The sequence below is a fragment of the Trachinotus anak genome, unplaced genomic scaffold (genome assembly GCF_046630095.1).
Source record: "Trachinotus anak isolate AG129_WGS33_773 ecotype Australia unplaced genomic scaffold, CSIRO_AGI_Tana_v1 ptg000010l, whole genome shotgun sequence".
NCBI classification, from domain to species: Eukaryota; Metazoa; Chordata; class Actinopteri; order Carangiformes; family Carangidae; genus Trachinotus; species Trachinotus anak.
In genome coordinates, this window is record NW_027273861.1 from 15,705,212 (window position 1) to 15,732,162 (window position 26,951).

A 26,951-nucleotide genomic window follows, 5' to 3' on the forward strand; every position below is an offset into this window, starting at 1 on the left:
CACTCAAAAGCAAAGTGCCTACACGTCAGGTAGCAGGTAGCAGTTATTCAAGTCTTCCCTAAGTAACAATAAAAGACATCACACAAATGCTGTTATGTTTGCTCTTTTTATTAAACATTTACATTTATAATATGTGACAAATATTCAGGCTAGTCTATGTTTTTATTTTCATTATCAAACCATAAAACGGTTACCTATTATCCAGCACAACAGCATTATGACAACTGTATCAAGAGTATTACATTCAACTCAAAAAGAAAAAAGGGGGGTTGGTGCATGAAAAATCAACGTATTAAAATTGTTTATATGCTGCAATTAAAAAACATTTTATCTGGACCTAAAGCATTTCACTGAAAGTCAGGATGTACACAAGTTCAAATTGTATTGTTCCTCCAATATGCTGCTACCATTACAATCCCCACAGATATGACTAACACGCTACCCCTCGATATAATACCAAGCAAGTATCATAATACCATTTACTAATATAGGGAAATGTACAGACTACATGTTGATTAATATTGATGAAATTGTTGAGGAGTAGTACAATACCCAAGCAAGCATGTGAGATGTTTTATGGATATTCCCGTATGTTGTTCTTTAAAACAAGCAGACATGGGCATTGTACTTTTTACATTTCAGTGCCTTAAGCATCAGGTTTGCCATGTATGGACCTTAAAGTGTGATATTTACAATACAGTACTATGATACTTAAAATGGCTGGTGTAACAAATATCATTGAAGGGCCTCTCAGTGAACATGGTTTTGAAGTTTTTGCAACCCTTGGCATGGGAACAAGAATCATGTCTGTTTTTGGCACAGGTATCATCCTACTCTATCAGGGAGTGCAGCTTTACAATTGAGCAATACGTAAACAACATCTTGCTTTGTGTGTGTGTGTGTGTGTGTGTGTGTGTGTGTGTGTATCCCTCCCTAAGGAATGCCAAGCATACTGCGATTTTCTTCCCTCTGCTGTTTGACCATACCATACCATGAGGGACAAAATTTTACAAAAAGGAGTGAGAGACAACAGGGAAAGTTTCCAGAACGTGGAAGGGCATCGGTCAGTAGTCATAAGCTGCAAAAAAGAAACAGAAGAGCGGTTAACCCCATCTGCCACTCAGCCCGAGCTCACGAGGAAGAAGAGCATGCGATCCACTTCATAGAGGTTGAAATCCACATAGGAGGATATCATGCAGACATGCAATCACACCAAGGTGGTCTTACTTTCTATTGTGAGGATGCAGGTACTTGCTGCTGTGCCTCTGCTGTTCACAGCCTTGCACATGTACTCTCCCTCGTCCTCTGGGAAGGTCTCTGGCAGGTAGAGGCAGTATGTCTCTCCTCTCTCTATGTACTGATAATCCTCACAGTCCTGGAGCATCTCTCCCTCAAACCACCAGGTCACCTCCGGCTTTGGCTCCCCGGTGATCTTAACAGTGAACCGAACTGGCTCCGAGTCCACTACTGATTGATTCTTAAGGGGCTTTTTAAACCATGGAGCCCCTGACCTGGCATGATCCTCCTCATCTTCATAGGCCGCAGAGCCGTTGATGATACTACCCTCATCCTCCCCATCATCCTCCTTTTTCTGTAAACAGATGACAACAAGAATCACAATTGTTTGCTGGGTTCAAAGCAACCTTAAAGCGAACTCTTGCTGAGCTGTCAAACATTGACAATACATATATATGGTCAGAATCAGATTTATATGATAAACAGATTTACATTTTGGAGGGCAGCATCAATCTCTTGTTGCTCAAACTGCATCCTCTGCAGCTTCTGCTCCTCTATCCTCCTCTTCTCCTCCTCCTCTCTGGCTTTGGCCATTTGCTCAAATCGGGCTCGCATATCCACCTTCTGTTTGAATGGTGACTCCTCGGCCCTTACTGGAGTTGTTTCTCTTTCCTGATCCTCCTGAAAAACATGGCAATTTCAATATGGGACCCTGAGACAGAGGTGGGAGTAAGTCCCACATCTGAAAATAACAAGCAAGTCTCAAGTCTTAACCTTAAGCCCGGATGTATGAAATTCTGATGATCAAACCCAGTTTCCACATCAAAAACATCATGTTAATTTGTCACCAAAAGGTAAGGAACTGATTTGCTCCAAACTTGGTGGGTAGGATGAGGCAGGGGCCAGGGAAGAACCCATTAAAGTTTGGTGCAGATACAGTTAAAGGGGCAGATTCCTTCTTAATGTGTAGGATTGTTCAGCCTTGGCGGAAGTATGTCCTTTACAGTCATTTTAATAAATCAAACTTACAAATTTTGTTTGTGCCATCTTGTATAATAGATTCACATTCCTCTGTGGTGTTCTTACCTCCTGGAACCTTTCAGCTTCTCTTTCTTTAATTTCATCATCAACGGCCTTCCTTCGTGCTCTCTCCATCTCAATCTTCTTCTGAATTTCCTCTTCAGTCAGCTGCTTGATCTTCTCAAACTTGGACTTGAGGTTTTTGGCCTGGATGGAGCCGGTTCTCTTGAGCTTAGTCAGCTCTTCATACTCTTTGCTTACAACGTCCGAGCTTTCGTTTATTTCCTCCTGTGAAATTGAGGCCAATTTAATTGGCATGACAGTGAGTACTTTGTAAATTCTGGAAATGTGCAAAATAAAAAATGACAAAGTTTTGAAATGTAATAAGGTGCCCCATGTAAATTGCAGTTGTTAAGCTGATATTAAAAACAATCAAGTAAAACAAGCACTGATTTCTCTGGCATAATTAACCAACAATGTTATACTAAGCTGCCAAAAACATACAGTATTAGTTTATACTCTCGACATAGATTTTCAGCTGTTCCAGACTGACCTCGCCCATCTCTTGTCTGAGTTGTTCGAATTCCTGCTTCTCCTGCTCCAGTTTCTTTTTGCGTTCCTCTGCCTTACGTCTTCTCTCAGCTTCCTCCTTCTCCTTCAGCAGCTCTTCAAAGTTGATCTCCAGTTTTCTAGGGTGCAGTGCTTCCTGAGACTCACTCTTCACCAGGCCTTCTTCCTCATCTAGTACCTATACACACAAGTACACACAGAGGCAGAGATTTCTATTTGGGAAAAGAACTAACTAACCAGTACTTCAGTTTATAACAGGGCAAAACAATTGCCAAAAAAGTCTGAATACTTACCTAACATTGGATAAATAATAAAACCAGAAAAAACCACATACACAATTTAAAGACAACATACATCCAAAAAACACATCATCATCTGGAGACCTTTTTGGTTAGATTAAATGCATCAGTGGCATACTCTACACTGTATGAACATGTGTTGTTTCCTCTTATGTTTCTGCGAAAAATGTACATTTGAAATTGAAAATATCTTACTGTTTCATCTCCATATGCAGACTTTTCCTGATCCAGGCCTGGGCTCTTAAAGAAATAATTTGGAAAACAGCAATGCAGGTGTACCATTTGAGCCCATGACAATGATATACAACATGTGAACAAAAATGATGAATCCACATCCAATGAGAATCCAATTACAGATAACACATAAAGTCAGTGTTAAAATGTAAAATGTGTGTTAGTTTGACCAAAACTGATATTTATTTAGAATGCTTTTATTGAATGTTGTCATATACTCTACACAAAGCCATGATAATAAGAAATATTGTTGCAAAGAAGTTTGTATGCATGTTGGGCTATTTCAATTTTCTTACATTTCTCCCTGTTCTTTTACCGGGGAAAGCTCAGCAGCAGCAAATCAAGTCAAAGGCAGAACAACAATAACAAAGCTCTGATGTGTTAGTGATCAGCAAAATATGTGCACACTGTACGGTTTTTGGTCACTGAGTCATGTGCATTTACCATGCTCTTGCGGGCCTCAGCAAAGAGCCTCTTCTCCTCTTCCAATCTCCTCTTGGCCTCCTCCTCGGCTTTCTTCTGCTCCTCCTCTCTTCTCTGGCGCTCCAGCTCCTCAAAACTGGCACATATCTTCCCAGGCTCACTGCCCTCCAGGTTCAACAAGGCCATCAGCACTTCATCATCCTCATCTACAAGCTGAGTAAAGACACAACAAGGTAGGGTTTGATGGCTGTGGATGAGAAGTGGCTGATGGTGTAATCATCTTTGGCCAGTTTTACATAACTTTTCAAAACATGGGTCCTGCAGTAAGGACATGCATTGCTTGCAAGGACAAGCGATTCAATTCTGATGGAGAGGTAGATTAAAGATTAATACCACTCTTATCCTATTTGTCCAGTAAATACAAAGCTACAGCTGGTTAGCTTAACTTAGCACAAAGGCTGGAAACGGGGAAAAAGCTGGTCTGGGTCTTCCCAGTGGTTACAAAACCGACTAAAGCCTCTAATGCTCATCAATTAACATGTTATATCTAATTTGTTTAATCCCTACAAAACCAGAGTGTAAAAAAAACATTTGCTGTTTACTGGGGGATATATGCTGGACTATTTTTTTGGCCCTTAAAAAGCTGTCAGACTCCAGGTGGTTACTGCTCCCAGCCCAGTCTGGATGGTAACTCACTATAAAATATTGTGGTTTTTACACTTTGTACGGATTAGAACCAGGCTAGCTGTTTCCCCCTGATTCCAGTCTTTGTGCTAAGCTAGGCTAACCACCTGCTTTGCTGTAGGCTTATATTTAACAGACGGACATGGGATCCCTATCAAGCTTCACATCTAATTCTCCCATTTTTATGATGTTTGAGAGGTTGTCTTCCTTAGCTTCAGCTGTTGTAGAGAATTTTGTATTTATTTATGGAAAGCATATTGACCATGCTCTTCCTGGCTTCAGCAAAGGCTCTTCTCTCCTCTTCCATCCGTCTCTTGGCCTCCTCCTCTGCTTTCTTGCGCTCTTCTTCAACTCTTTGCCTCTCCAGCTCTTCAAAGCTCAATCTCAGTTTTCCAGGTCGGAACTCCTCCTTGTCTTCCTGAGATTGCTTGGTGTCTTCCTCATCCTCTCCCTGATAATACACAAATACCATAAGCACTGAGTCAGCAACAGTTCAAACATACAAAAATCCACTACACAAGACATCTATATGTGGGACATTATGAGGAGTAAATGGCATCTAGTGTCGCAGGTTATCACAACAGAAATTATATTTGTCTGATATAGCTGTTTGTCAGTTTTCTTTACCATTCCCAGCCTGGCCTCCTCAAAAGCTTTCTTCTCGTCTATCAGGCGGCGTTTGGCCTCCTCCTCAGCCTGCTTCTTCCTCTGCTCCTGCCTTTCCTTCTCCAGCTCCTCAAATGTCATCTTCAGCTTTCCAGGTGTCACCTGCACCTTCTCAGAGGGCTTCTCGTCTCCATCCTGAAGGCGAGTAGGTGTGAGGATGGAGGCATTTTAAACTACGATCCTCAATCAACATCTTATTTAAACTGAATGTTCGCAGAGAATGTCATTTACCCTTATTCCTACCTGTTCAACAACCGAGCGCCGCTTGGCGTCCCTGAAGGAGCGTCTGTTTTCATCATACCGTCTCTTTTTCTCTTCCTCTGCCTTCTTCTTCAGTTCTTCCTCTCGATTCTTCTCCATGTCCTCAAAGTTCAGCTTGATTCTGCCCGGAGGTCGTGATGACTTTGCTGGAACCACCCGTACCAGGATTGTGTCATCTCCTTCCTGAAAAAATAGGGGACCCATTCACATAAATGAAAGATGAAATATAGACCATGTTGGCAAGTCATGTGTAAGGGGTTGAACTCTTGTAGATGCTGTGACACGCTAACTATTCAGTGGTAGAGGGAATTTAGGTCACCCACGGTGCCTGTACCCAGCACACATCGACTAGGAAAAAGAGTGTGTGGGTGGTTTGGGGGCAACTCTATTGGCCTAATGTCACCATTTGCAGTAGGTCAGGAGATGGGTGTCAGTCTAAGATAGCAGAGTCTAATTCAGTCACAGTAAGAAGGTCTAGAGCTAATTTAGTCACTGGGAGGTGTGGGAAACAGTTGCCAGTCATATGCTGTCTACACCTGGCAGATCTGTTCCAGTTGTTTCTAGATCATCAACTCAGTGCTTCCTTACATTTAGACAGGATCGTTTCAATTGGGAAACAAACATCGTTCAGTAAACAGCTGTTTCTAAATTCAAGACAACCAGCTAAACTAAAATAACTGTCTCACAGCTTTCTCTGTCATTTTCTGTTTCTAGGAAAATTCAGTAATTTTGTCACAGTTAAAGACCCAGTAAATAAATGTTACAGTTTAATTTCCCAACATTAAGGCCTAAAGTCCTCTCTAAGCTACTAGGAATACAATTCATGTGGTGAAATACTGAATCTTGGTGTAAAAATACAGCATCTAAAAATGGTGAAAACTAGCCTAAATAATGTCTTAGTCTTTAATTGTAGTAGCTATGCCCCCTGATCATTAGTGATGACAATAAAGGCAGAGTTGTAAAGACATATTTCAAGTGAAAAACTGAATGAAATTAATGCTGTTATAACAGATTCCTGTTATAGATTTTCATATAGCCGTTGAGCATTTAAAGAATTGTAACAGTTATTAGACGTTCGACTGTAGTCGCTGTACTAGAGCAGAATTAGAGCAAAGAAGTAGCAGGTAATTGCCTTTAATTGCCTTTCTGGCACAAGAATGCTTATGTAACCATTCCCAAGAACTACACTGTCTGTCTGAAGGTACAGTATAATAAGCCTAAAAACACCATTCACATTGTCCCATTTATAACAAGTCTTACTCGGTGAGATGAAATAAAGGTGATTCATTTACCATGAGTTCACATGCTGGTCATGTCAACAAGGCTACTGGTGGGTTGAGACCTATATTCAGCGTCTGCCAACTGTTTGCCACTTAAAATAACTCATCTGAGTGGCAGCTGAGGATTACCTGAATCATTACAGATACAAGTGCGCCATTCTCATCAGAAAGGCAGTGCTGAACCACCTAGACATGCTGTCCCACTTCCCAGGACAAGGAATTCACCGCATGTTCACTTACCTCAGCTGCTTTCTGAGCCAATTCTTTCTTGATTTTGGCTTTTTCCATGTTGTCCTGGGCTTCCCTTTTCTTCCTCTCCCCTTCCATCCTCTTCCGTTCTTCCTCTTGTCTTTGTTTTTCCATTTCTGCAAATTTCCCCTTCACACTACCTGAGGATTTCACAGAGCATGATACAAGTCTTCAGCCTCCCCTTCCTCCCAAATGAATATCCATCTCTTCTACCTTTTGCACCGTTTGCGTGTCTTACCTGTGATTTTGGGGACGTAGGATTTTTCTACCTTTGTTGGCTTCACCTCTTCCTCCTCATCACTGGAAGCAAGTAGTTCTTTTATCTGTGGTGGATCAGATGAAGAGTGCGGTGAGGTTACGGTTTAGCTGGGATCATCTCCTTTGCCACTAAGGAGCCATGCTGGTCCCAGCAAGAACAAGGGCCTAATCCCTGCTAATAGCTGGGTCATGTGACCCGCAGGTGGGGCTTTGATTGGGCCATAATGTTGTTGCACAGACAGGAGATGAGCGTAGGTGTCCAGGCCTTGCCAGCTATGGCACGAGTGTACACAGGGAGGTTGCTCTGTCTGAGTATCATTGATAATCCACTCACATAACACCATATCACTGCATTTGTTTCACCACAGTCGATCTCAAAGACAAGCTGTCTTAACTCTTGATTTCTTCATCTCTGACATTCCCCTTTAATTTTCCCACGAGCAGCTTCTAAGTCAAAAAATATGTCATCCACACTGCATGTCAACATCATACATGTGTGTACTCTCTGTTTTCTCTCTGTTGTCTTCAAATGTCTTGTTTGGTCCACCTCAAAACCTAAATCTATTCTGTTCACAATGAAATAAAACAGATAACAGCAGCAAACTCTCACATGGTCCGAGAAAAAAAACTGGAACCAGGAGTGGTGGGAAGTAACTAAGTACATTTACTCATGTATTGTACTTCTACAAGTTTAAGGTATTTCCATTTTCTGTATACTGTACCTTACTCCTCTAGATTTCAGAGGGAAATATTGTACTTTTTTATTCCACTACATTCATTTAGTACCATTAGCTACTAGATGCTATGAAGATTCTTTATACAGAATATAATTAACAAATTGGATGTATTGGCTGTACAATTCAATGTACTGGTATAGGTTAAGATAAGACTTTATGATCCCTGTGGTAAATTCACCGCATTATATAGTCATTAAATTAGCCCCAGCATTACCAGCTGCAGCATTCAAGTGATGTATACATTAATCCATTAATAATTATAATCCAATAATATAAAGCCGTAAAGCCGTAACACTTTGAATGCATGACTTAAACTTTAACAATTATTCCACAAAATTGGTCATGATATGTTTTGAATAGTTTCAGCAATATGTAGATACATTTAATGGTTTTAACATATTTTATGGTCATTTTATGTCTTTTTCTTATGAGGCACTTGGTGCATGTCATTTCTTTGTTATAAAACACTTTGAGCAATGTTTCTTGCATGAAAGGTGCTATACAAATAACATTTATTATTATTATTATTATTACTATCATATTATTTCGCTGGTATTTTGCCTGATGTATTTGGTATATGGTAAAATTTGGGATCGGGATTACAATTTAAAATGAACTGCACTGAGCTGAACAATGTCTGGCTGCACAACATGCACTTCATATTGTGAATCTGCCGGAGGACCAGTGGGCTTGTTCAGTGTTCCTTTTGCACATTAATAGAGTTACTTAATAAAGTTAGTTAATAAAGTTACCTTTTTCTAAAAAAAAACAAAAAACTTACAAACGCAAACCAAAGTTGAATATTATATGAAACGGAAATAATTAATAGGTTAATTGCATGAAACACTGTGTGGTCGATGTTGGAGTGCGGTGTATAGAAGACAGTGAATTCTCACTCAAAGTGGCAGCCTTGTCCACCCGTCATGCCTCATCATGCCATGCAGGTCACGATCAGAGGTTAGTGGGGTTATCTGTCTTTGACCTGCTGCTTCCTGCGATTCCATTCTCTCTCCTTGATGTATTGCTCTTTCCTCCTCTTCTGCTCCTCCTGGTTCCTCTGCCTGCTGCGCTCCTCCCTGGCCTTCTGCATGGCCTCATACTTGCTCGTCACATCCCCTTTGTCCTTGTGCATCTTGGGCACATAGGTTCTGGCCACTGGTTTTCTGGATCGGAGGAGTTTCTGTGGTTAAACAGCCAAAAAGGAAAATGATAAGAGAAAGTTATTTTATATACCAGGGGAAATGGTTTCTCTCAAGGGCAACAGTCAGATGGAGGAGAATCACACCATCTAAGATATTGTAAAACTAAATGTTTTTCATCTGAAGTTTCTGTCTCACCTCTTTCTTCAGAGCGAAATCAGAGAAATCCTGGTCTTCATTTGTGTCAAGTTGTGCATCCTTCTCCTTCTTCTCTCTGTCCCGTGATACTCCATTAACTGATTTTCCAGTTTTCTCATTGGCTGTGTCATTTTCTTTGTGCTCCACACCGTTCATATGTGGCTTGTCAGTCTCGTCACCGTTTTCTTCATCATTCGCGTGGCAAGGCTTTTTGTCGTCTTTGTGCGATGCCTTCTCACTTTTCTCCTCAGTGTCGTCATCTTCATTAACCGCGACGTCCTCCTCCTCATGTGTCATATCGTCTTCCTTTTTCTCTGTGTCGCTCATGCTGTGCTCGTTTTCGTTTGTGACATCATCCACGTCGTGGGCGACTGCAGCCGCAACCTGCGCCACCTCCGTCATGTTTGTACCACAATGACAAGTTGACAAACAGCCTCTGTTAAAATGTTACCTGTAAAGCAAAAGCAGAATAGGGCAACTATTACTGTGCTGTTGCATGATGCACAATGGATTTATTGAAGCCAATCTGCTTAAGACACAGCAAAAGTTAAGAATTGTGACCAAGTGACATGATGCATCGCTCATGTTCACTAAATTATCAGATGTATTGCTTTTTAAATACAGTATATATGCCCCTTGTAAAAAGCTATTGAGCAATTCACTGACTGACATTGCAAAAAAAAACTTCATACTTTATATTAATATGTAAAGTAAAAAAAAAATGTTGATAAAGAGCTGTATATCTTTATGTGCTTTCATTGGCTGTCACATGAATTTGTTGATGTTTAATGCCTGTCCCTTTGTGCACTCTAAAAAGAATCAAGATTGCAGAAGAAGAAGATTCACTTCTTCTTTTGACAAATTTCTGTCTTAAATTGTTCATTTTAAAGATCTTTTTATAATCTATGGTTTTACTGCACAGTTAAATGCCATTTTTTTCCATTTTAAGTGTGCCATTTGAAAAGTTAGATTCTCTACTTTTCCCACTTAATTTATGATTTGGTGCTATTATTGTTGTCCTAATCTGGTGCTGGGGTTTATATGTGCAACAGGCCCCTCTTTACAACAAAGTTAAGGCCAAAAAGAGCTGCCCCACTTCTCAGTATGTTGAGAAAGAGCGCAATGGAAGCTCGTTGACCTCTATTTATAGCCCACTTGTGGGTGCAGGACATGTGATCATGGCTATTTCTGATGAGTGATAGGCAGTTGGACAGAGCTCAAGTTGGCACCCACATGTCGCCCCACAGACCCTTGACAAAATGGCCAGACTAAGAGGTAGACAACTGGATGAATGAGAGACTGTTTGGACTGTTAGTCATCCAACACTAAAACTGTTGCTCTTTATCAGTGTCCTCAAATACCTTTTCTGTCCAGGTCTGAAGATCATAGTGTGGCATGATGCTGCTAATTCAGAGCTTGCCCATTTATGTGTTGCATGGCATACAAATAGTGGAAATATGAACCACAGTCTATCTTATATTTTTGCCAAAAACCATCCCATATCCCAATTATTTGGCCCCTGCTGCTCAGCCCACAGTCAATGGAGTCCACATTGAGGTTTGACCATTGTAGGCCTCAGAGGTGTGGTCAATGTAAAATGAGATTCAGAAGTCATCTAACCAGCTTTACAACACAACCTGGAGTAAGAAAAATATGAAATAAAATAATATAGGGAGACCAGTGCATCTGACATTAAAGCAAGTTCTGATTTCATAGAATAATCATGGTGCTTGCTTAGTGCCTATTGCTTATTGATTATGATCAGTTTTGATGGCCTTTCAATCTACCAACTCCAACACTTTACATTACTAAATGAATTAATTTTTCATAATAAGTTCTCAGTTTCTTAAAGGATGTTAACTTTCTTTAAAAAAAAAAAAATCCAGTTACAGGTTTTAGGTTTAGATCTGGTGATGTCCTATTTCTGTACTCAGCTGGCACAAGATATCATGACTGTCAGAAATAAATAGAGTTAACATATACAGGTGGATTCATATATTTATGCAGGCTATCGTTCTGACTACTACAGCCTATAACAATCTGAATTGATTGTTTTTGTAAGCCTGATCACATATTTGTGGACAATAGGCCTAATTGTAGCTATTATATTGTATCTAACTGTAATTAACTACAATTTGAAAAAAAAAAAAAAAAAAAAAAAGAAGTGATCCACACATGAAGATACCAGATGCACCTGATGCCTCAGACCACGGTCGGTTCAAGACAACTCTCGATTAAACTCAAGCAGCTTTGACCTTGCTAAATCGTGATGATGAACGGGCCATTTGGTGGGTTTCCAGACCTCATCTGGCTACAGGATCTATAAAAATGAGAGTTTACCTCTTTAGCGCGATGTCTTCCTCCGGCGTAAATAAAAAAAATAAAAAATTAAAAAAATTAAAAAAAAAAAGACAGAAATCCTCTGAGTAGATATGGATCAGAATAAGTGAAACTCGGGGCCAAGCGGGACACTCCGAGATCCGACCACCCGGTGCTCCACCTCGACAGGCTGCTGGCTGAGTGTCGCGGAGCCGCTTCCATAAAAGCCTCGTTACTTCGTTACCGCATTCCGCGCGCGGCTGCCGCGCGCTCAGCTGTTGCCTCGCGCGGGCGCGGGCCCGGGCGCGCGTGCGTGCCCGCGCCGCGGGCCCATCCTGACCACTCGCGGCCGCAGCTGCAAAAATAATATCAATCATTTATCAGTTTTGTTCGAACTCATGCGACCGATCATTGTGTTGCCAGGGGTTATTTTGCAGCAACATAGTCACTGTTTGTATTTAGATATCACCTCATTGAGTAATTTGGCTATAATGACCTGAATGATATTTATTCTATTCCCAGATATCACGTTAATATGTCTATTATTATTATTATTATTATTATGATAATTGGCTATGGCTGCAGTTACAGCTATACCATATAATATCACTGTAACATATATAAGATTGTGTTTGTTTTGTCTTCTTATTCAAGTATAAAATAAGTTAATATGCTGCTCATCATTTATTGTCTTTGTGTCTGTCTTTTCTCCGGTCTGCCTTGATTTTGTTGCCCATTTGCCATTTCCTGTTTTCATAGGACAATTCAGCATTAATAAGAAGTAGGCGATATAAACACTTCGCAAACAGTTTATAACTCTTATAATGTAGTTGTGTGCAGCTTTTAAATGCTTATTATTGCACAGTATTTGTCAAGAATTAAAAGACAGTATTTTACTACATTGTTATTCATTACTATATTGTCATGAATTATCCTGTGGGCCCCCACTTAGAGCTGGTTACCACTACAAAGTGTGTTATAAACAACTATTACCCATTTATGTGGTGCGTATAGATGCTACATACTTAACATAAATGAAAGACTTAAAATGTTGCTGCTTTTATTTTCACTAGCCCTGTACTAACAAAAAAAAAAAGTAGCTGAATTGTCTAGACATTCTTCTGGTCATGACTGTTTTGGAGCACAAGAACCTAAATGTAGACAGACATTATCTGCATGTTGGCCCGTTGGAACCAGGATTCCTGACTTATCAGTTAAGAGGGACACCGGCTTGCCCTTTGCTGTGATAATGCGTTAACCTACATATTGCTGTCATTTCGCTCTGCAATGACGGTTGGAACTCATATCATCATGCAAAGAGCCACTCATCACCAGTTTTTCAATATGGTCACGTGTAGTCAGAAACCATTCATTCCTACACGTCAGACATTTTTAAGCACAACACATTCATCGTAGTCCTGACACACTACCCAGTTGGTGAGTCTTCATTTTAACTCTCACTGTGGATGGATGTAAATAGAAACCCTGGTGCAGACACTCTTTGTCTGCTCCAATGGCTCCATGCACAGCTGCTGACTCACTGACCAAACACGCCTCAGGCAGAAAATACAGCAAGAAAAGTCCCCATTCAAGTATTTTAGGAATGTTAAAGACTTCTTGAGAGGTGGCACATAAAAGCCTTTGGTGAACTTGCAGTTAGGTGATTTTTGTCAATACCTAAACAACTGTAGCATTTGTAATATAGATATATATGGTTCAGTACACTGTAGGCTACAACATTCACATAGAAATTCTAATGTGAAATCAATACTTTATAGTCTAAAGGTAAATGTCTGGGTAAACACGAATGTTACATAATTCAGCAATCACTCACTGTGAGGCTCTGGGAAACCCCGAACAAGAGAGCCAAAGCTCCCACTAATACTGTACTTAGAAGTGAAATCTGAGAGCCAGAGTTTGGAAGAGAAAGAAATGGAGTATTCTTTTGGTAAAAGGGATTGGAAGGCCTCTTCCACAAAGCAGGCATGGAGCTTTCACTTTATCTTGTTCTCTCTGGGCTTTATTTTTCTACTGTATCTGATATATGCACTGACATAGATGCATGAATTTTGGGAAAAGCTGGAAAACATAAATCTATTATCTTAAAAGTTACATTTGAACATGACAAGGAATAAAGTTGGAAGAAAAGCATGTTTTTGAGTAGGCCTACTTTTCACCTCCTGATTTATTCACTTCCTGTTGAGAAGGCACTGGTTGAGCGGGGTCTGTTCTGTGAACTCTTGGGGCAAAGGGGCTCCGTCCTCCTCTGTTCTGAGTCCTGCAGGGCATCGGGGACAACAAGGGGACTGCTTTAAATAGCACCACAGCTGTGGCAACTTTTCAACACTGCATGGACAGCTAACCTGAGTCAGACTGGGCCTTAGCCTCAGCTGCTGTAGCTCAGCCCTGACACCCCTATGAATATTTTTGCAGTGGTACAGCCCCTCACCCCCAGCTGACGCCCCAGTACACTAGCTCAGCAGGTCAAAACTGTATCATGGTGCTGGTGGATGGACACATCAGTGCCACCTGTCCACACCTTTACTGAACCATTTTCTCTTCATAGCAGCAGCTGTCAGATCAACAAATCCTGCTTATTCTATGAACAACTCCCCGTCCAATTACACCAATCACACAAATCACACACAAATCATCCAAGAGTTTAAGCCTCCCTCTCACTGTGTCACAAATATACCAACTGGGAGACACTATATCAAAACATAAGAAGCCTTCTTTATCCATGTCTAACATACAGTACATTCTCAGTTATGTCAGTTATGTCTGTACTGTGCTTACTTATCGTGCCAAAAGAAATACTGGTGTTGGTTAAGTGAACTTTTAAAGGAATGAGCTGCAGTAGAGTCTGCGGTTCCTGAACAACAGTCTCTTCAGACAGACAACTGTAAGATGATCTGAGGGCTGAAGAGATGTCAGGATGCTCTGTTGTGTTCTTGCTGTGGGCTTGCATGTGTTTACCAGACGAGACTGTGAGCAGACCGCATAGGTGACCTCTGATGAACTATGGTGCCTCCGTCTTTCACCCAGTTATGTGGGGTTGACTCAAGTGAAATTTGGTGCTGCTGAACTGACTTACCTAACCCTGCCGGCTAAAAACCACACATATGTTTTGCTGTTTAACAGAGGACAAGCAAATTTTCAGAATACACTTCCATTTCCTTTTAAATTATCAGTGTTGAGATACTGCAGAATTTATCTCTGTGAGGTTTGCAGTTGGATCATTTCTGTTTTGAACCACATGAGTAGTAAGTAATGTCATCATTTCCCAGCTGTGACCAGTGAGTGCTCAGCTGTCATGTGGAGAAAAAGCAACTCTACTGCAGAACAGGTGCTGGCTGTGGGCAGAGCAGGCCACACTCTTACCGGGCTGCTTTAAAGGCAAAGCAAACTTTTACAAGTGAGAAAAAAAGAGCTTTTTTTTTTTTCGATATGAAATTTTGCAGAGAATTGTAAATGTCATTAAATTCTGTATTATATGCAAAACTAGAGAGTGTAGTTTCTGAGGAAAGCGAAGTGGGATTGCTGCCTTCTGCATAAGCTGAGGCTAAACTGCGTTGCTGTCTCGAATTTGTATGAAGAAACAGTTTTATTAAGAGATGGAAAAAAGGGAAAAGGGATGACGAATGCAAACTGTAGTGGGAGCAGTGAAGAAAGTTTAGATGTGAGTCACATTGTTTAGTTGAAAAACGCAGACAGCCATGTACAATAGCAGATCTCACCTATAATATTAAAAAATGTGGGCTTCAAAAAGCGGGAGGCAGCTAGCTTGACCCCTTCTTGGCCCGGCGCCCGAGGAAGGACTTATCCTTGACTAATCCCCAACTTATCCCCCACCTCTGTCGGCTCAAATTAGGGTCAAAATGATTTTGAGATTGTAAAGTATTGTTGTAACTCAACCTTTGTAAACCTGTTAAACAAATCTGCATGAGAAATTTACATCTGTTCATGTGAAGAAATTGTGCTTGTGGCAAAGATATTGTATTTGTTAAAAAAAAAAAAAGGATATGAATCAAAACTGAACAAATAATCAGGGGAGAGTTTAACCACAGACACTGGGAAAGAGGAAATGCTTTTGTGAATGCCTGTGTACAGACACAGAGGAGAAAACCCTTTGAAACTCAGCGTGCAACATTCCCAATGTGTGACACTATAGCAAATATGAATTTTGACTCTTGCAGTGTTGCACACTATGCGGGAACTTTTGAGTGCAGAGTTTTACAGAGTTTTCTGCTCTGGATCACTTCACATGTGTTGACAAAACTGTTATTTCTTTGACAGTGTCTCTGTTTAACCTCAAAACTGATCATCTGTTCATAGTTTTCACAGTCTTTTTTTTTTTAACAAACACAAATCTCTTCGACATGCACAATTTTTTCACATGCAAAATCTTGAATTTCTAATGCAGATTTTTTTGCAGGTTTATACAGGTTGGCTTAGAACTACATTTGGAATTATTTGTGAATATCACTTTACAAGTTCAAAGTCATTTGGACCTTATTCATGCGCACAAATAGGCATATGTGGTGTAGTCATGCGCAGGACTTAGTATGTCTTGCTGGTTGTGGTCGTCTGTTCCCATGAAAACACATAATACCATTGAATTAAATAAAATGAATTTCTGCTGCAGGGCAAACAAGGACATTTTAAGCAGTTCTTCTTTTCTTCTTTTGACCATGAAATCTTTTGAAAGCATTTTAAGGACCTAACAAATGGTATCAGCGGTGAGGTTACACAAAGACACTGTGAAAGATGAAGTGCTTTCGCCTGTGAACAGATACAGAGCAGAAAACTGTAAAACTCGGTGCTCAGAGTTCCTACACAGTATGTGATACTATGGTTACAAGTAAAACCTTGACTATGTTTTACATCTGAATCCGATTGGACAATGGCAGCCAAAGCACAAAGCCGAGACTCATCAGAGGCAGGCAGGTGGTTCTGTTGCCTTCATCTCCATTGAAGATCCTAAAAGGTGTAGGAGATTTTCAAGATGGATGACAGCACGGGCTTGTAAAATCTACACCTCTCAGGATCTGCGGTGGAGACGCTGATGAAGGCACCAGAACCACCTCATAGTCACTCACCTCCATGGCAGCTGAACTGGAGCTACACTACAATGATTAACGGGTGACTGGAGCCCTGAACTGTTGGTATGTCAGTACCAGGTAGCGTGTACCTTTGTGTGAGTGCGTGTCTTTGTGTGTCTCTGTGTGTCTGCGTGATCATGTGTGTGCACGTCTAATCAGGTGACATGAATTGGTTTTTTTGTGCCCAGCTGCAGTTAATGATTGCCATAGTGATGGTGACTCCTGAGTCACACCTGGTTAAAACAGGGATCATGGTGAGACACACCTCTAAAACTCTGGCATGTAAGTCAATGAACTCTTATCATCTACAATATTTCCTGAGAGAGGAGACTCTGCTAAATGTGAAATATTGGTCTGTGGTGTTAAAATGCGGGAGATGCAGAGATTTTAAAAATGCCTTTCTCTTTGTTTTCCTCCACATTTTCTGGTCTTAGTTAACAATGGAGCCAAAGGAGCAGTTCGATGGTACTCCTGTCACTCACAGGCTCTGAAATGCTTGACTGTTGAATGGAGTTCTTCATGAAGGTGTAAATGAGTGGAAGGGGTTGAGAAATGCATGAAGCGTTGTGGAAAAGTGAGATTTTGAACCTTATGCCCATTCATCTTTATGGGAAACGTTGAAAGTATGAAATATATCAATAAACTGAATACATCCGATAATGTCCTAATTGAGCAGTGAACATTTAAAAGTTTGATTGGAGCTGTTTTGTTGAAGCGTCTACAGATATGAATCAAAAAACGACTTTTTGTACGTGAGAAGTCTGATATATCTAATTTGTGCACCAGCCTACAGTTGGTAATATGCTCTGATCTCGCAGGTTATATGGGCTTTTTGTTTTTTCCTAAATCAGGAGGACAGATATATTTTGCCTCCTCCAGTGTTCAATTAAACTACACTGCTCAGTTTCCTTTACACGTATGAGCCAAGTTCCTTCCTGTTGTTGTAGCTGAGGTGTCGATGCTTGTGCAGAATTCAGGGATCTCTCACTGCCCCCTGGTGAAAACAGCTAGAACATGCCCCCAGATAAACCCTGACTTTATTTTTCAGTTTAGAAATATAACAGCAAACCATCTGACGGTGGGATCACACGAACTCCCGTCAACATGTTGATGAACACCTAATTAATAGATCGGGATCACATCAGGATCTCCTACTTATCATAAGTTTTTTGTTTTCTTTTGTTTATTTGTTTTTGTCTATCCTATAGCCTATAGGCCATATCTAGGAACACAAGCTAAAATTTTTGAAAAATTCTTCGTTTTTCCAAGAAACAGCCCATATTTGTTTACCTTTTTAGAAAATTAAGTACGCCGAATTTGCTAGTATGATTCATTTTTGCTATGTACCTGTGGATGGCCTGACAGCTGTCACTGAATTACTTGATACTGACGAAATCTCAAAAACCCGATGATTGTAAGGCAAGTTCTCACTCCAGTTCCAGTTAGTCTGCATCAGAGATGATCTCATCATTTTCACATAGCCTGATTATGATATAAGTCACAATGTGCTTCAGCAGTCATTGATATGCATTCAGTATTTTATGTCTGTATGCTTTAGGATCTAGGCAGATTAAAGTTGACAGAAAAATGTAAACATGAAGGTAACAGGGGGGTAAACAGTGATTGAGTAACACACTTCCTTGTTCTATCAGAGGTTACAAAGCCTGTTTTTCCTTCGACATTGTTTACATATATATATACATCATGACTGTCAGTTCATGTCAGCATGACACGACCAATTATTAAGTCATGCAAAATGAATTTAGGTCAGATGACTGATCCCTTATGTTGGCTGTGTGTGTGTGTGTGTGTGTGTGTGCGTGTGTGTGTGTGTGTGTGTGCTGCACACACACAAGCGTGTGAAATATGACATATGATATTGTTGGGGCAACACAGCAAGAGCTGGTTACGCCTCTCTTTCGGGCTGAGAAACGGAGCTCATCCTCTTATTTCATGCACGGACTCAGTACCAGAATGTGACAAGTCGCATTCTTGATCAATACATTTTCTTTAAATGTGTCTATTTTTACATGATTTTAGATAATTTGGGGAATTGTGTGTGGGCCTACTTGTCATTTATTATGTTTAGTTACATTTTTGGTGCATTAATTACAATATTAATGATATTTGAATGATAATATGGAGTCATATTTATTGGTATTGGAACAGATTTAAGACCTCTACTTTATTGAATCACGCAGTAATGTAGGTACAAAGCAAGTTTTCAAAGATAGATTTGTGGCCATTGAGTCAAAATCAGTTTTAAAAAAATTTAAAAAAAATTTAAAAAAATGCCTCACTATTATCATAAAGGCACTGCATGCACGTAAAGCGTCAATCTGGACCATTTGAACAACTTCCTGGTCCGGGAAAATCTGACATTATCGCGATAGACAGCCTGTCTGTGCAGTTCCGCGGCGGGGGCCTGACGCTGGAATGCGAAACTACAAGTTATTTAGCCAAAACAAAAAAATTGACAAACCTCGGCGCGCCATTTCAGAAATATCTCGGCTCTCCTCGGGACTCAGCTATGGTCTGAGCCATGAGGGAGACGGTTCACATATGGTGAGTTTTATCAAGAGCTTCGCGCTAAAGCTCGTTGACTTTAGCATGGCTAGCTAGCTAATCCATCAACACCCAGGCTTGTGACAGCTGACCAGCCAACAGGACCGAGCTATGGCTAGCATTAGCAAAGTTAGCTGGCAGGCAGTTAAGTTAATCTTATTTAAACTTGTTTAGGGGATTGTCTTGTTGAATTAGTCACAGGTGGCATCGGGCAACCTCTCAGTGGTGGTAATGTCGTTTGCTATTGTAGTATCTCAGTATACCGGCGTGTGTGTTTGTTTGTTTGTTTGAGTGATGCACAGGGGCTAACTGATGCTGTTAACTAGCCTGCTAGCTAGCGATGGTATGTCGTCGTTGCTTGGTGCAACAGTATGGCTAAACAAACAACAACACACCAACAGGCACCTTGCTAGCAACCGTGTGCTAATGTGAATGAATATCAGTGACGCTGGCATATTTTCTTTGTGGTTGTGTATTAAATTTCAGCTATGTCGCCTCGCTTGGTGAATAAATTATACCAATAAAACTCAGGTGGACTTCTTCGCAAAGACTATTTAATTGAAATGTTCGCTTAAATTACTGCTGACACATAGGGTGTGTGACAGACATTTTGCAGGCCAACAGTGCTAATAGGATTATTACTAGCATTCCCCTGACATTTGAGTTTTGTCTTCAGATGTGTCTGTCATCTCTGCACATTCAGGGGGTGAGACGAGGTCGAGTATTTCCGCAACTACAGCTTTGGGCTCGTTGACTCTCTGTGTTGGCTCAGGATGGCGCAGGGAGGCTCTCAGCTCGACTACCACATCCTGCAGGACCTCAAGCAGCGTTTTCCAGAGATCCCAGAGGGGGTAGTGTCACAGTGCCTTCTGCAGGTATTCACCCACAGAAACACTCTTATTCATGCATATGCTCAAAAAAGCTGTTTGGAGAATGTTGGAAAATTGTGACTGTATGATCACTTGGGTAGAGGGTTTTTTTATTGGATAATATCTTGCTCTTTCTGTACTATTACCACCTCTGGTATTATCCCTTATGATGTATATTGGACAAAAAAGACCCAAGATGAGCACGTAAAACACTCCCACTGATTCGAACTGCCTGCCTGAGATCTTTCTCTTTCTGTCTCAGAACAATAACAACCTGGATCTCTGCTGCCGCCTGCTGGCTCAGGAGAGTAATAGATACCTGTATGGAGAGTTCCATCACAGTCCAGAGGAGGGACGACTGAGTCGAAACCACATGCTACACATTAGCCTGGGTTATCCAGGCTCAGAGGCAAGCAAGGCAAATGGAGGAGCAGCAGGAGGAGGGCGCTCTCTGGTGCACAGCACTAGTGACAGTCACATTGAACCCCAGCGGCCCAGCTACCCTGAGCCCCTGTCAGCCCCTGCCACCATGGCCCCCTCCCCGGGTTACAATCCTTTCTTCATGAACGATCAGAGCCGCTCGGCCAGCACCCCCACTCCTCCACCCACAATGCAGGGCATGTCTCCCACGTACTCTCCCGTCCAACGATATACTTTGAACCCTATAACAGTCACACTTTCACAAAGTATACCCACTGTCCCACAGGCTCTGCAGATTCCTCCTGGGCACTACGCTAACAGCACCAACACCACCCTGTATATTCGTCCCTCACCCTCCCAGAGCCCACAGCCAGCGCCCTGGTCATCTTCAGGAGCAGCTGTCTATCAGCATCAGCAGTCCCCCTACAGTACTCCCACATATGGCTCACCTTACAGCTCCCCACAACATCAGGTCCAGCCACAGCCACAGCCCCAACCACAGCCGCAGCCACAACCCCAGCACCAGCAATATGTCTTCCTCCCTATTAGCTCCCCAACCATTCCCAGCATGCCCTACCATCACCAGCAACAACCCCAGCAACAGCCAGCTGTTTACAGGCCCTACCACACAAAAAGCTCCCTCAAGAACCAGATAGAAATCACCCTGGAAGGTCCACGACCTCGCAGCAACTCACCTGTGCACACCCCTCACCCCCAAGGAGCGCTTTACATGCCCACCAGCCCCTCGCCCAGCTCCCCTTCGAGGGGCATCACTATGAGTGGACCTCCAGGCCCGGCAGCCTTTCACCCTGGGATGTACCTGCAGCACCAGGGTGCTACAAGGCCTCGGCCTGCCTCCTCTCCTCAACCAGGCCAATCAGCCTACACTTTCAAAATCAAAGTGTCCCCCGGAGGTCAGGCCCAGAGGCCATCCAGCTCACCTCCTGTGGCTGAAGCGGAGTCTCTGCTGAACATAGTAGACCAAGGGGAGCACAGTGCTGCCCCTGCACCCATTTTGCCCATCTCTGCTCTACCAGGTAACATTGCCAGTCAGTTTCAGCATATGCCCCGACGTTCAAGCTCAGGCTCTGATGACTATGCCTACACTCAAGGTAAGGCATTACTGCTTTTATTACTACTCTGCATGTGTGTGTCACTAATGTTTTCCCATTGGAGTTGATGTTTGATGTGTGTTTGGGGCTGTGCTGACTAAAATAAAGATTAGGCCAGCATTTGGCCTCATACTAGCTGACTTCATCTTAGTGTACATATAACTTCCTATTGGTTTCATGAAACTCTGTTGAACAGAGTTTTTATATGCGTTTCATCTTGGGATGTGACGATGAATTCGTATCTTGGTGGTTAATACGTCATCTATGTAACAGCAACATCCCGGGTTCATCCTAGCAGGGTGCATTTGTTGCTTGTCATCCCCCTCTCTGCCCCATGTTTGTATTTATGTATTTAAAGTCAATAATAAAATACCAAAAAAACGTATAAAAATGTTTCACTTTACTGATTTAAAGGGTTAGACCAAAATTTTTACACTTTAAAATCCCACACAAGAAAAAATTAACTTCTTATTCAGTTATATGCTGCATGTTTGCATGCTGACCATGAATACAAAGTGTTGCTACTGTAATTGCCACTTTGTTAACTTTTTAAATTGAAATCTTTTAAATTGAAACTGACAAATAAATGTTAAATAAGAGGTAAATGATGAACATTTTGTGGTGTTTAGCTGCTATCTTGGCGTAATTAGCATGATTTGCTGTACCGTGCCCTCACTGTATGAATTTTGTAGGCTGTGTTACTGCTGTGCGTCTGTCCTCTCTGGCTATTTTTGCTGTCTTGCTACATATTGTTAAAGTGGTGATTTTGAGAGTTTTTCTACAACCAACATAATGCAAGTTTATCTTTTGTTTCAAGATCTGTCTCTTTTTTTAGTGTTTTGTCGTGAGATGTGTTTATTAGTTTGTCCAACTCCTGTACCTTAATGCCAGTGTTTTGTAAATTGATTCAGAGTTTTAACAGAGCACTACAGTGAGAGAAAGTTTTATATAAAATAAAATTTTTTACTTCTTTGGTGCGTTCTCCACTAGCTCTCCTGCTCCACCAGCGGGCCAGGATGGAGCGTCTACTGAAGGAGCTCATGCTGGAGAAGCAGAAACTAGAGCAGCTTAAGGCTGATGTCAACAATATGGAATATGATGCCCTTCAAAGACGCTTTCGACGAGTCAATTCAACCAGTCTTATACCCAGAGTAAGGACTGAGCACGTACACGGAGTTACTAATACATTGTTGGTAGTTACGCATTTGCAAATTTTATGTTAACACAAATCTTTTTATACATTTCCGGATGCTCATAAAAGTTGATGCACAACCACAGACTGTGAATGATGAATGATTTTATCAGTTCAGAAGAATATTTCAGAATCTGTCTTTATCTTATAGTCATGGAGGCTCAGTAGACTCTAGCAGGTACATTGCAACTGATATTCTGAGTTTGCATCAGCCTTTGGACTTCTCAGACATTTCAAAAAACCGAAAAGGATTAAAGTTGCATTACAAACAATCAAATTTAGTAGTCCAGGTGCAGGGAAAATAACAATAAGGCATATTGCATTATTGTCATACAAAGTGATTTCTTACTAGTAAGAAGTTTGAAAGGGGCAGTGGGTAATGTTTTTTGGTCTGTTTTTGTGTAATCTAACTGGGTTCGTATGTTTGCACTGACTGCAGCCTGAAGAGATGACCCGATTGCGGAGTCTGAACAGACAGCTTCAGATTGATATCGACTGTACCCTGAAGGAGACAGATCTACTGCAGTCTAGAGGTATACATACACAAACACACACATACACGCCACATGAGCACACAGAAATGCACATTGCTACACAAACCTTTGAAGTATGCCTCTGATTTATTTGAAAGCATTGATCTTGAAAGAGCGAAGCCCAGAAGCAGACAGAGTTGGGTCCAAAGTGATGGATGGGGCTCCATCTCACTGCATACAGATGCAGCGTTCTAACTTGGTCTGTGACAGGACACAGGCTGATCCCTGCTTGACCCTCTTGGGTCCATGCATAGTGTTTGGCTGGTACGTGATCCTTGTTGATTATGGAATTGATAACAGTGCAGCCTCGAAATGCCCCTAACCACACTGTGGAAATTACTTGCAACGCTTTATCTATTTACCTGGAGTGATGATGTTGAAAGCTGAAACTGTGTAACTGGCAGCGGGCTTCAGAGTGTGACCAATTTACTTGCAATTAGCCCAGTGCCAGTGAACATTTGGGCTCTTTTTGAAAAACAAATCCTCTCCCAAGTCACAGTTCTCTTGCAGACTGCAGCAGTTTCCTCCAGGATTTATTAGTATTTTGCTTTGTTTATCTGATCCGCTACTTAAACAAGCCTTGCAGGGCATGCCATAAAGAAGCATCCCCACAACATGACGCTGCCACGTCAGGCTTCATAGTCAGGATCATTTAGGCAGAATGAGTATAATGCTGTACATTAACAGCTCATTAGTTGTCTTCAATTTAAAAGCCATGACATTAGCTAGCTTCATGGCTAACTCATTTAGCAATAGATATACTGCCAGCATGTGTTTTAAATAATGTGATTGATTTAAATTTAATAATAAATTAAAATAAATTTTTAGTTGGCTGTGAGCAAGAAAATGACAACTTTCATGTTAGCTTCTTCATAACAATTTGCTATTAGCTTAACTACAGCACTGTGGTTGTGTAAAACATGCTGGGACACAAAACAGTTAAAAAACGTAACTTTTCTACATGCTTGTTGAGCAGGTATAATATTGTACTTATTGGCCTTTTAGTCTTTATTGCGCTGTTATATAAGGTACAGTAGTTTAACAGTGGTCATCAACTTGAATAATCTTCAAGTTGTCTGCCAATCGGGGCACGCATGAAAACATGCTGTGCCTATCTGCAAGGGGAGTGGGCTCAACCAGTTGATATTTGTTTGTCACAACGTGAACCAGTGGAGTTGTGGGCATTGTTCAGTAATGTATTTGTCATAAACTGCTTGTCCTTTAAAATATTTGCAGAGGAGCACCTTATATACAATATCTCAAAACAGGTTATTCACCTAGAGAACTTTGCATGTAGGAAGTTTCATCTAGTTGCAAAAATGAAGAGTATAAGCTTGTAGCTGGCCTATATTTCTGATTAATGCTAAACCTATGTTGTTGACTCTAAGCAGACAGTAAAATCCCATGACGATAATAGTTACATAAGTCATATTTGGAAAAAGTATCTTGATGGTTATATGAGCACTCAAGAAAAATTAAACTCTTATATCGTGTTGTTGTTGTTAACTATGTCTCTTATGTCCAAGTGAAGAAAAACAAGGTGATGTATCCTGGCAAAATCCTGTAAATGTGTGAATTGTGCTTGAGTTGGCTTATTGTGTAACTGTAACATCAGTGATTGCCCTTGTGGCTGTTCAGATAATATTCAGCATTGAATAAAGATGCAAGGAGCTGAGTTGGTCGGCGCATGTTGCTTCAGATGCCAGTGATGATAAAATACAATCCAAGATGGTCAGTGTCAGTAATGGGACCATGAATTTTTGGATGCCAAAAAGTTTCACTGGAGTTTATAACACCATAAGACAGGGTTTTACAACTGTGGAAAGTTATTACTGCAACCATTATTTTATCCCCGTCATGACCATCCTGAAGTAAACACGAGAATTACATTGTCAATATTAAAAATTAGTATGGAATGTATGTGCACTAATATAAAATTGGCCAGTATAGTGTAGTATAGTGCACAGCCAGATGATGTTTCATAATGTTACTGTACTGTATTTTTTCCTTGGCCATGTGCGTGACAATGAATCAGGAGGCTGCTATTGTGTTTCTGAACTCAACAGCCAGTCAGGAGGCCCAAAGAGAGTAGCTTGATTTCTGGCTGGGATGGGCACTTGTAAACAAACCTCAGTATCTGATTTCTCCTTTCCGCCACAGGGAAGTTTGACCCAAAAGCAATCAACAACTTTTATGACAACATTCAGCCTGGTCCAGTTGTGCCGCCTAAACCTGGAAAGAAAGGTGAGAATTGTCCAAAGCCATAAACATGAGTCATAAGCTATTTTTATAAAGATGAGTAAGGAAAGGAAGAAAAATACATGTTATACAAGGTAGGATCATATATTAATACTATTGCCAAGATACAGCTTTAAGCACATTGAAGATTTGGGACATTTTTTCGAAAATGAAGAATAAAAGCTTAACTGACTTTGGTCTATGTTGGCCTCCACAAATCTGTTGGCATGGAAACTAGATGAGAAGCCTCGCTATTAAGTGAATGCACATGTCTATCAACCTTTATACTTGAATGGTTGATGCTTGAATGCGTGTCTCACACACATTTGTGGAGTGACAGCCATGGTTAATTCCAGCCCTGAGTTGATGACACTTAAATTGTTGTTGCGTTATGCTCTTTATCGCACAAATAAACTCTTTTTCATGTACTGCCTCTTTGTGATTTTTGTCAGAAGGGGAGCAGAGCTCCAAGCCAGTGCCGGGGCCTCAGAGGGATGAGGACTTTGAAGGCGCCCAGTGGAACTGTGAAAGCTGCACCTTCCTCAACCACCCTGCACTCAACCGCTGTGAACAGTGCGAGATGCCGCGCTACACCTGAGATTAGCTCTGCGCTGTATTGCCCACCCCTGCCCCATCCCTTGCCAATCCTTGGATACTATAAGCAACACCCCTCCAGAATCTGCAGAATCTGTCTAGAGGTCTTCCCCTGTCAATCAATATATAAGCCCTTCTTACCTGCTGAGGAAGAGCCACTATCCCTTTCTGCCCACTTGTCCTGCTCCCATCCACTACTCCTGTGCACTTTGACTCTTGTTTCTGTTGGCAGATGATGAATCTTTTTCCAGACAGTTGGAGACTCTTCTCATGGCAAATGTATAAAAGGAGTGACATGCTCAGCTTTGGCAGTGGTTGGGACGGGGCTTCAGAAAGGTCAAAGCAATTGAGGTTTAAGGAGGAGGAGCTACGGTTCACCTAGCGAACATTCCACGCAGAATGAGTGACTGCCGTGTTTACACAACTGCACCCATTCCTGAACTGAAAATGGAGGAACTTCCACTTAAACCCAGGACCTGTAACTCTCTCTCTGACAGTGGATCAGTGAAAGCAATGGTATATAAGTTCTGACTAATGCGAAATGTAGACTGTACACTGTATCTGGCTCTGTATAAGAGCTCATTTCACTGAAAGAAGAACACTAAAGAGACTTGCATACAAGTATATTCCTGGTACTTTTATGCATATTATGCCACCTTGTATTATGTGTTCAAAAGATGTTGATTTCCTGTGCAAATGCCTCAACTTGCTGTACTTAATAAAGGAGCTGATTCTATGTGACTTGACCATGCA

The 26,951-nt window shown here is 41.2% G+C and overlaps 2 protein-coding genes across 6 annotated transcripts; one reads left to right on the top strand and one right to left on the bottom strand.

Annotated features, from left to right (window-relative positions):
- Positions 1–90: 90 nt before the first annotated feature.
- On the bottom strand, positions 91–11,774 carry nexn (nexilin (F actin binding protein)). 4 transcript variants are annotated; one of them, XM_071487887.1, is made up of 15 exons: positions 11,595–11,774; positions 9,255–9,705; positions 8,900–9,097; positions 7,161–7,245; positions 6,914–7,062; positions 5,376–5,576; positions 5,094–5,267; positions 4,729–4,917; positions 3,804–3,995; positions 3,321–3,365; positions 2,810–3,004; positions 2,323–2,544; positions 1,729–1,917; positions 1,228–1,591; positions 91–1,078 (listed from the first exon to the last, which is right to left on the bottom strand). In XM_071487887.1, exons 2-15 carry the CDS (start codon positions 9,654–9,656, stop codon positions 1,065–1,067), a joined length of 2,619 nt encoding a protein of 872 aa, XP_071343988.1. In that variant the 5' UTR covers positions 9,657–9,705; positions 11,595–11,774; the 3' UTR covers positions 91–1,064. The 4 variants fall into 4 exon arrangements, with proteins under 4 accessions (XP_071343988.1, XP_071343990.1, XP_071343987.1 ...); XM_071487889.1 differs by lacking the exon at positions 3,321–3,365; XM_071487886.1 differs by lacking the exon at positions 91–1,078 and having other exon boundaries at positions 1,193–1,591; positions 11,595–11,766.
- A 5,065-nt stretch (positions 11,775–16,839) lies between these two features.
- On the top strand, positions 16,840–26,951 carry tab3 (TGF-beta activated kinase 1 (MAP3K7) binding protein 3). 2 transcript variants are annotated; one of them, XM_071487901.1, is made up of 7 exons: positions 16,840–16,957; positions 19,944–20,115; positions 20,372–21,641; positions 22,632–22,792; positions 23,273–23,366; positions 25,527–25,610; positions 26,057–26,951. In XM_071487901.1, exons 2-7 carry the CDS (start codon positions 20,014–20,016, stop codon positions 26,200–26,202), a joined length of 1,857 nt encoding a protein of 618 aa, XP_071344002.1. In that variant the 5' UTR covers positions 16,840–16,957; positions 19,944–20,013; the 3' UTR covers positions 26,203–26,951. The 2 variants fall into 2 exon arrangements, with proteins under 2 accessions (XP_071344002.1, XP_071344001.1); XM_071487900.1 differs by lacking the exon at positions 16,840–16,957 and adding an exon at positions 19,051–19,240.

What these genes read in the sequence shown, in the direction of transcription:
- tab3 (XM_071487901.1), top strand. Translation starts at nt 20,014, where the DNA reads ATGGCGCAGGGAGGCTCTCAGCTCGACTACCACATCCTGCAGGACCTC. An exon ending in TGACTATGCCTACACTCAAG is followed by an intron (nt 21,642 to 22,631) that starts GTAAGGCATTAC and finishes GTTCTCCACTAG; the next exon opens with CTCTCCTGCTCCACCAGCGG. An exon ending in CAACCAGTCTTATACCCAGA is followed by an intron (nt 22,793 to 23,272) that starts GTAAGGACTGAG and finishes CACTGACTGCAG; the next exon opens with CCTGAAGAGATGACCCGATT.
- nexn (XM_071487886.1), bottom strand. Translation starts at nt 9,656, where the DNA reads ATGACGGAGGTGGCGCAGGTTGCGGCTGCAGTCGCCCACGACGTGGAT. An exon ending in GGCGCTCGGTTGTTGAACAG is followed by an intron (nt 5,268 to 5,375) that starts GTAGGAATAAGG and finishes ACTCGCCTTCAG; the next exon opens with GATGGAGACGAGAAGCCCTC. An exon ending in CTGCATATGGAGATGAAACA is followed by an intron (nt 3,005 to 3,320) that starts GTAAGATATTTT and finishes TTGTGTGTATAG; the next exon opens with GTACTAGATGAGGAAGAAGG.